At 38.7% G+C, this 9568-nt stretch overlaps 1 protein-coding gene across 1 annotated transcript; it reads right to left on the reverse strand.

The window, feature by feature from the left end:
* Positions 1 to 639: 639 nt before the first annotated feature.
* On the reverse strand, positions 640 to 7204 carry sh2d4bb (SH2 domain containing 4Bb). Its single transcript, XM_043254153.1, has 8 exons — positions 6678 to 7204; positions 5098 to 5257; positions 4749 to 4902; positions 3579 to 3717; positions 3172 to 3481; positions 2838 to 2965; positions 1418 to 1638; positions 640 to 1203 (listed from the first exon to the last, which is right to left on the reverse strand). Exons 1-8 carry the CDS (start codon positions 6838 to 6840, stop codon positions 1111 to 1113), a joined length of 1368 nt encoding a protein of 455 aa, XP_043110088.1. The 5' UTR covers positions 6841 to 7204; the 3' UTR covers positions 640 to 1110.
* Positions 7205 to 9568: the final 2364 nt, after the last annotated feature.

Genomic DNA, 9568 nt, shown 5'->3' on the forward strand with positions numbered 1-9568 from the left:
TAAGTGAATACATTCATTGTTAAGACGTTTTTGTTGCTGTCCTCTAAAATACAATTCCTCTATCCATAATATTGCTTACTCCTGTGAAAAAGTAATCTCATCTGAATCAGGAATGAAATATGCGGAGACATTTTGGTGTGAGAGGAAAACGGGATGGACATTTTCACTGGAGAAAGCATTATTATGGATAATGGACTGTTTTGGCCAGAAGCCTTTGTCCTTAATGATGGATTAAGGACACAGCTTTTCACTTCACAAAGCTAATTGATGGACTGGAGGCGTATGGATTACTTGTGGATTATTGTGATGTTTTATCACCTGATTCTGGCATTCTGATGTGGCTGATAGCATGAGCTACCCCACTACCAGCTTGATTTTCCAGCGGGAACAAAAGTGCAAGTTTTGTAGTGTTGGTATATTTTAAAATGTTACAGAATTTATTATTGAAAACCTAGGTTGTGACAGTACATCCTGTTGCCTGTATTCTCCCACTAGACTTTATGGAAGGTAAAGAAATATATATATATATATATATATATATATATATATATATATATATATATATATATATATATATATATATATATTTTTTTTTTTAATTTATATTTCAAAAGAGTTGACAAACCCATTATTGTTGAGTTAACAGTAGTATAATCATAGCACTTTTCATCCATAGTTGGTCTGTTTAAACATCCGCTTTTTTAGCATCAAATGATGTCTTAGATTACAGTATTTCATAAAAATTGTTTGCATTACAATTCTGGCATCCAAAGGCAAGAAAAAAACATTTTTTTTCCTTTTTTGCATTGATTTCACCCGTTTCGCTCCACTTGTTACCAGTGTTTTTCTGCCACCACAATGTGCAGCTGTAAATGACGTAACTGTGACATCTATTCCAAATCGGTCTATTTAGTTCTGTAAAATGTAAATCTCGCCTTTTCTATCGCCCACATGTAAACCGAATAATCAAGTGAATGCAAATAAAAAGTGTTTATTTACATTTGACAGAAGAAGCTTGGCATACTATAAATAAATCTGAGCCATGCTGTTGAAAAGATGTTAAGGCAAGAGACACAGTAGCCAAACTGAGATTCATAACCATAGAAACCATCACAGTAAAAGCCCTCCATAGTCAGCAGTGGAGCTTCTCGGCCTGCAGGGATCCTGGAGTAGTTCTCCTCCAGACGTCGTGATCACTTCCTCCTGCAGGAAAAGCAGATCATCGGCCAACAAAACCAACATCAGTCCTGGGACGACCGAGCAACGCTATCAATCCTCTGCATCAAACGCACAGATGGAAGGACAGGTGTGCTCGCCACATCTATGTTCCTCATGCCCCATGGGGTCTGCAGTCGCCTCATGAGCATGTTTCTCAGTCACGCTACGACAGTACTATTTGTCTATAGTTCCAGCTTACCTTATGGAAGTCGATGAGGTCAGCTAAAGTGGCGTGACGGTTCTGGTCTACACCCAGGAAGCCGTAAAAGTCACCCGATGCGTCGATGAGGAAGTGCTTAAAGCCAGAGGGGGTGCGATAGGACAGTGTGTAGCCCCAGATCCGCTCACTCACTCTGACCAAGAAACAGCCTTCTGCCGCATTCGCTAGCAAAGCCTCTGACTCCTGCCGTGATATTATTCCTGCAGTGGCAGGAGACGAGTGACAGTGAGAAAGACAGATGGAGAGCCGGAGACGAGATGAGGCAAAGTGACAGACAGGAAGAGGCAGATATGGAGAGAGATTGAGTGAGAGTGTGGCTGGAAGTGCAGGTGTTGTGCTCTGATCTTAAAGTGACGCTGGCAGCGCTCTCGTGTTTCCTGGTCGAATGGCGTCACTCAGATGGTCGTTAATCTTATCATTGTCCAATCAGAGGCCACACACTGCGGCTCCAATTATCCTGGCACAAGCAGTCATTTATTGAGTTTTTCTGTCTGCCTCTCTTTTCCTCTCTCTGTCTCTTTCATTCTTTTTTTCTCAATTTAATCAATGTCTTTTCTTCACTGCAACCACTAAACTACTGCCCGTTCCCAACTGTGACTTCTGAGTCCATTTTTAAAAAAATACTTTTTTTTTTTTTTTTTTTTTTACGTGACTCCTGTCAACATTGCCCCAGTGCAATGAACTCTTCGGAGTGCATCAGCGATACCCTAGCACCGGTCAAGCGCTGTAATGTGTTACTTGAAGTTCAAACAATTTCAACTCCAACTTCTACTGACCCCGCTTGCCACTGACCTTTTGAAGTGCAGTCAATGGTTAATGGACAGTTTTCATGATGTGTCTTTGCAATCTTTTGGTCTTTTTCTTGCCTTCAACTTCTGCTTGTAATTTTTCATACATGATTTTGCCTCTTTTGGCTCTTTCATCTGTCTATCCACTGCCATTCAAAAGTTTGTGGGCAGTAAGATAAAACTTATGTTTAAGAAGTCTCTAATGTTCAAATAATACAATAATGTGGTGAACTTTTACACACACACACACACATATATATATATATATATATATATATATATATACACATACATATATATATATTATTTGATGAACTGAAAGTTAAGAAATGTGTTTTTGTCATTTTTTATCAATTTAAAAAAAATTGGCATACTTTTTGCTGTTATTTTTTTATGAAATTGTGATTGTTCACATGTCATCATTTTACGTGGCTAAATGTCAACCCCTGTCCTTTGCTTTTTATAGTTTGTGTTTACTTTTAATTTTAATGCAATCTCATGAAATCACCCTACCGTGATGCTATCTGCTTGTTGTGTAAAGGGGTCAAAGCATAATGCTTGTAATAAAGCCCTGAAGTGAGCTGTGAAAGGAACCTTCTAGCCGTCTTTACCGTGGAACCAGGGTGCTATGCCGTTGCTACTTCTCTCATATCCCGCTCGTCTCGGTCTCTGCTCCTCTTTAAACCACCGGATGATGGATTCACGAGAGTTAGGTCTTGGGGGACGAATCCAGACTGGGCTGAAAAGCAGTGGAAGATATTACTGTGATGTTAGCAAGCGTGATAGCATGCAAATCTTTCATTATGTTTCACTTTCTGAATGTTTTGTTCGGAATGTAATTTCCTCTACGTTAATTTCTTGTTCCAATCAAAACAATATCACACTCGCAAAAAATAAATGGGATATGGTCTAGATATTTATTATAGATTTGATTATTGATTTTACCATTCCTTGAGCGACTGTGTGACTGGACTGCTGTAATGTCGGTATTGTCTGCGTCTGTAATGGCCTGAGGTAAGTTGACCGGAACTAGCTGCAGGTGAATGGCTAGCCTCAGCCGGTGGGGTCGGGTGTTCAATGGCTGGGGCGTGCCTTCGGTTGTGACCTGATCCGTTCAGGTGTGTCTTATGGAACAGGCCGCTGAGTCCAGCCACCAGGCCCTTCTCGATAGCCCGCAGAGACTGCCGCTTGTATTCATCTCTAGCCCGCCGTGCCTTGCACTTCATCTCCTCATCTGCCGCCTTGGAGCGTCGCACTGTGGGAAGCGGAGAGGAATTTGAATAGAAATAAGCTACTTTGTATTAGAGCAGCCAAACTACCCATTTTCTTTGCCATTCCGTTTGTTCTCGCACATTGTTCCCGCCATTCTTTGTCATCTCTCTCGCTCCTCTTTTCCTCCTGCTTCAGAGAGATGTACAACTCCTTTGCTCTCCTTTCCTCCGTTTGGCGGATTTCTTCCTCGCCCTTCTGTCTCTCTTCCTCCTCACATTTCTGTGAAAAATGAGAAAGAATCAGCTCTAGCTAACACAAAGGCACAGAAGTTTCGCACCGCCTTGCTTTCATTTTCTCATTTTCGGTGTCATTAAGCTTTGAATATAAATGATTAATTTGGTGGACAATGTCATTAACCCAAACATCAGTGCTTTCAACTCTATTATGGATCAGGCGTACAAATGTTGGCCTTGTGTCTCAGAGATCACTATCTACATTCTGAGAGGTTGCCAACTTTTAAATAATTCATCCTCTGAACATGGAACACATAGTAATTAAACCTAATTAACCTCAATCTCTATTATGAGACTATGATTAAAGGCCTGGTTGAGGAATGAATGCAAGGACCCTTAACTTTAGGATATCTTGTCACAACTGAGCCAGAGATCACGACTGTCATGCTATTTTTTCAAGGGGTTATACATCTATTTTAAAGGGTGCTTTAAAGGTAGTTACAATAAGTATCAGTCACCCATGAAAAAAGTAAATGAGTGTTTAATAATGTATGTGTAAGATATGTTTGTGAGACCTACCAGTCATTTTTGTTTTTTTTTTAATATCTGAGCTTTAAAGTTTTAATAATTATGTGCTGCTTTTCTCATCCTTTTACATTTTAATGTATAGCTTAGGTTTAAGTTTTAGCTATTTTGGTACATAAGGTAAACTAGTCGTAGTGTATATAATCTCAGTTTTTGTTGTAGTTTTAGTTTTTCTGCACTAGCTAGTTAGACAGGTCTTATAATGCATGACGGGTGTTCAACCTCAAGTAAAGTTAAAACAAAAAAAACGTTAAAAAAAGTAAAGTAGAAAATCATGTTTTCAAAAGCACTATGCATTGTCCTTATTTGTAAAACTTTTTAATAAGGACAAGTGTTGTTTTAAAATCCACTTGGCTTTAATATCTGAGGGAACACGAGGCATGACGCAGCATTTGATGTTTTGTTTAGAACTGTGTCACCCTTTCAAAAGATGCATAAAATATTCTGTGTTTTTGTCGTATACTCAAAGGAAAATATTCCAGCCAAACCCACCTTCAGTTCCTCTCTAATGCGATCTTCCTCTTCTTCCTGCTTGGCTGCCTTTCTGTCATCCGTCTCCTCCTTCCATTTTTCTGCCACGAAGCGAGCCTTTTCCTTCGCCATGGCATCTCGAAACTTCTTTTCAATCTCTGCCTCCTTCACACGCCTCGGGAAATTCAGCAGGGGTTGAGTGATGCACTTTCCATCCCTCTATACTTCTATCATTATTACCCTGCACCAACCCACCCCTCCCGCTCTCTCTCTTTCTCTCATTTTTTAGCTGCATCACATCTGTCAATCTTCACCCACCTCTAATGTCCCACTGCTCCCATCCCTTGACCCTGTCCCATGGTTCTCTCACCGGAGTTCCTGTGCCTCTCGCTGGGCCTGCTTCCTGGCTCTCTCCTCCATCAGTTCCTCCACAATGTCTTCAAAGGGCTTGTCCCCCGGGGCCTCCCCCATTACCCATACCCACACCTCTCCATCCGAGCCCAGAAGCCACTGAATGCCTCTGCGGTTGCCTGGAAAGAGACAGCAAACTGCAAATATGAAAAAAAAAAACATATTTCCTCCACTTTCCAGACCCATCAGACCGTATTCAGATAAGATAAAGACAAAATAACAGAGACGGTGCAACAAAGCTAGAAGAGATTATCCTACTGGGATCCTTTGTACGCTGCGGGAACATGACAACTGAACAAGATAATGTAAGAACTTTTGAAAACAAGGGGACATTAACTGTCAGCTCACAGACACAATCAGTGACGCCCTTTGATGCAGTGAGATTGCTTTTGCAATATGATGTAAACCTAATCCTGCTCATTTGCACTACTGCCTTAAAGCTGAAACGTGTCATTTTGTAGTTATACTTTTTCCTACACCTCTTCAGTATGTAGAGACAACTATACAGCATTTGTAGGTTGACTTACTGAGAAAGTGTTAAAACTGTGGTTCTGAACCAGACCTACATTGCAACATTGGTTCTGCGGAGTTCGAGGTGGGATCTGTTTGTCAAAACAAGGGAGGATGGAGAAGTTTTCAAACCATTATTTTTCAAATCATTATTTCTGCATTTTCAGTTGGTGGTGCTAATGGAACAAAATGGAACAAAATGACACACTTTAACCTCACAAGACAATCTAAGTAGAAATAGTTTTCTATTTCACTTAGAAAAAAATGATAATGACTTAATAACTACTTTAAAGGGCAAGATAATTTGAACTTTTAAAATACTAATTTGAAATACTTCTTATGATGATCGAAAGAAATGAATACTTTTATTCAGCAAGGACACATTAAACCGGTCTGAAGTGACAGTAGCAAAATATTTCTGTTTCAGATAAATGCTGTTCTTTTGAACTTTCTGTTCATCAAAGAATACTAAAGTCTCCAGAAAAATATTAAACCTCACAAATGTTTTTAGAATCTCTAATAATAAGAAATAATTCTTCAGCACCAAATCAGCATATTAAAAGATTAAAAGATTTGAATAATGGCTCTTGAAAATTCAGCTTTGTTATCACAATAATTAATTATAATTATACAAAAATAAAATAGAAAGAGTTATGTTTAATAGTAATAATATTTAAACTGTGTGTTTGACCAAATAAATGCAGCCCTGGTGGACACAAACTTTTAAATGGAAATGTATATGAATACCAAACAACATAGGACATAATGTGTATGTAATCATGCCTTGCCTAATAACTTATACAGACTTTATAACATAGTTTTTCATTACTAATGATAACAAATGACCAAATAAATGCTATCTAAAACCAAATAGATTTCTTTAATAAATGCCACTTGGTTTGGCTATTAGTTATCTAACACAAAGACATTTTTAAGAGTAGCTTAAATGTAATCACTGTTTATTAAAAACACTCGTGTTTCATTTGTAGACGTTATCAAATAAAAGTACATAATGAACCCTGGACTCACTCTTCTTTTTCACAGCATGGCTCGGATCTCTATTCTCCCTCTCATTCCAGCGTCGCACCTGCTCCTCCCGAATCTTGTAGAAGAGGATCTGTTTCTGCTCTTCATTGAGTTCAGCCAACAGGTCAGGCTCTATATACATATCCTGAAGAATCTGCTGCATCATCCTGACAGCCTGCCAGGTATATGTCTCTCTCGACTTCTTTGACCTTTGTCTGTAGTCACCTCAGACTGCTAGTCCAAGTGTCTGTCTGTCTCTTAGGATCAATCTTCACCGGCTGAGGAAGGCCCAAGGTGTGTTCAGAGTAATGCAAAACTGACCTGAAGCTCCTTTGGAGGGTGTGAGCTCTCCACTTCCTTCAACCCTCTATTTTATATACCTCTCTCTCTGCTCAACAAGTGTTGCTCACAACTGCATCCCTTCCTTTAATCTTCAGCCAAGTATGGTCTCTTTCTCTACACTTCTCGTATGCTGCAATGGTGTTTTGTTCTTGCGTTTAGATCCTTTATGGGGTTTAATTTCACCCTCTCCCCCCCCTCTATCTGTCTCCTGCAGTGACCCTACAGACCAGGTGTGTCTGACACTGCTACCTGTGTGTGTGACAGCTCGAAATGTTTTGTTAAGTTCTTTTGCAGATTAAAATAATCCACAAACATGTTATTTGATTAATTAAATTGCATAGAAATAGTTTTCTCTAAGCTACACCTGCATGTCACAACAATTATATTAAATGGCAGATTGATATCCACAATATGCAAGCAATTACTCAGTGAGGTCAAATTATGAAACATGCATACTATTACGAGAGAATTTATATGCAATTATAGATGCAGCATGAACATTTGGGATAAGTTGGTTTATGTATGTGTATGTGTGTGTGGGCATGTTATCTGACCTGTCCCTTTCTCCCCACCTTTTCATGGTTTAATCTTACATCTGCGACTCATATTGCCATAGCTCTGCACTAGCAGATGGTGTTAACCCACCCACACCCCCCTCTTTTAACCCTGGTAGTCCTTGAGAAGACAATAATGGCCTTAAAAGGGCTTTGGTTCGCCGTATAATTATTGGTTTGAAGTCTAATTTACAGGGTCTCATTTTCTAGTTTTATTGGTCACATTTAATATACATTATTTGGTCACATGCTGTTTAATGATGTCGGCCTAATTGACAACCTTATTATTTTTGTGCCGGATAAATACTGCTCTGATTGTGTCTGATGTAATGTCGTTATGTAAGTTTGATTGTTATGTATTTAAAAAGATATTGCCCCCTCAGTGTGTGAGACCAGAGGTCTACCAATGAGTGGATCTTTGTGAAATAGACTGAATAAAAGTGATGAAATTGACAGAAATTATACAAATAAATTCCTTATTGGCAAGTAACACGCTGAAGTAAATGTGAAATTTCGGAATATAAAGAATGAAATAGTAAACTTGGAAAGATACATTTAAACAAAATATAAATACAAACATAGAAAGTCAAAAACACACAGTGTTGTAGTTACATAATCATATTACTTTTTTAAAGTAACCAGAAAAATAACACATTTTTTATTTTGTGATTGAGGAAAATGAGTTAAACTTTCTTCTTTTGCATTCTATTATACAGATATAATTCAGAATGGCATTTTCACTACAAAACACTGCTAAGCATTCTGCAAGCTGCATTAAAAAAAACCTATTGTGACTCTTGAGAGCCAAGCGGATTTGTTACAAAAATATATGATCATTTGCAAAAAATAAATAAATAAATAAATAAAAATTTTATTGATATATGGGTGATTCTATAATTGCAGGTACATTTGGTGTCAGAAATCTGTTACAATAATAAATTCAGTTTTTTTTTGTTTTTTGTTCTACAAAATAACTCTTGGTGTAAGAATTTTTTAGATGAAAATATTTTTTTGTAACTCGATACGCTACATCGTCAAAGCAGCTTCCCCATCATTGGTTCTGTATAATGTAATTGACTTTCTGACGTCAGTGTTTTCATCTTCACGTCTCTCTTCACCTCTTGTCCCTTGGCGCCCTTTGGACTCTGGTTTCTACAAGGGGCTTTTCATGTTCTGCATAAAACCCCCCTGACCTCGTAATTACTCTTCTCTCTCCTGACTATTATTCCAGTGTCACTTATTCATCCTGGTCACTATTAGCCAAAGGGAACAGGGAACAAGAGCGAGGGAAACAGAATAAAGAATGAGCAGAAGAGAGAAAGAAAGAAAATGAACAAATTAATGCATTTGGTAATTGTCAAACTGAAACGTTTTAGGGAAATTTGACATTCAAAAACACTACAGCGGTAATATTTTCACATCCGCTGAAACCTGTCAAAGAGGTTCCTGCGTTCATGGGAGAACTCCAACACAAATGCTAATTACGCCATTGATGTAATAATCATGTCTAACAGTGAGACTCGTTATCAAATACAATTAATCAAAAACAAAACCCTGTCGTGGCTGTCCAAAGCTCAGTGTTTACACTAACGCAGCTAATTCATGGTGGGCGAATTTGGGCGAAAGATCGAGACTAATTATGTCATTTAGCCTTTCGCACTGCACAGCCAGCACTCCGCATGTTTACTTTCCTTTCAAACTCACCGCGGCTTTCCGCTCATCCCCGCAGACTTGCGACCTGAGAGGGCCTCGCTTCCATTATGCGGAAAGCAGTGGCTTTTAAAATCACTACTGCAGTACACAACATTATCAAAGATGTGTGTTAGATGTTTATGTCAGAGCTGCTTAATAAAACACGAGCACTTTTCATCTTCATCTGATGACCTGTCAAGCCAAATTGGCCCTTATAGACAGTAGAGGACTGGGAGGAGCTTGTTTCCATGCGAGCCCATTAAATAATGATTATTTACTCCATCTGATCGCTGTGCATCCAGATTG

This window comes from Puntigrus tetrazona, chromosome 12 (genome assembly GCF_018831695.1).
Source record: "Puntigrus tetrazona isolate hp1 chromosome 12, ASM1883169v1, whole genome shotgun sequence".
In the NCBI taxonomy this organism is placed as follows: Eukaryota; Metazoa; Chordata; class Actinopteri; order Cypriniformes; family Cyprinidae; genus Puntigrus; species Puntigrus tetrazona.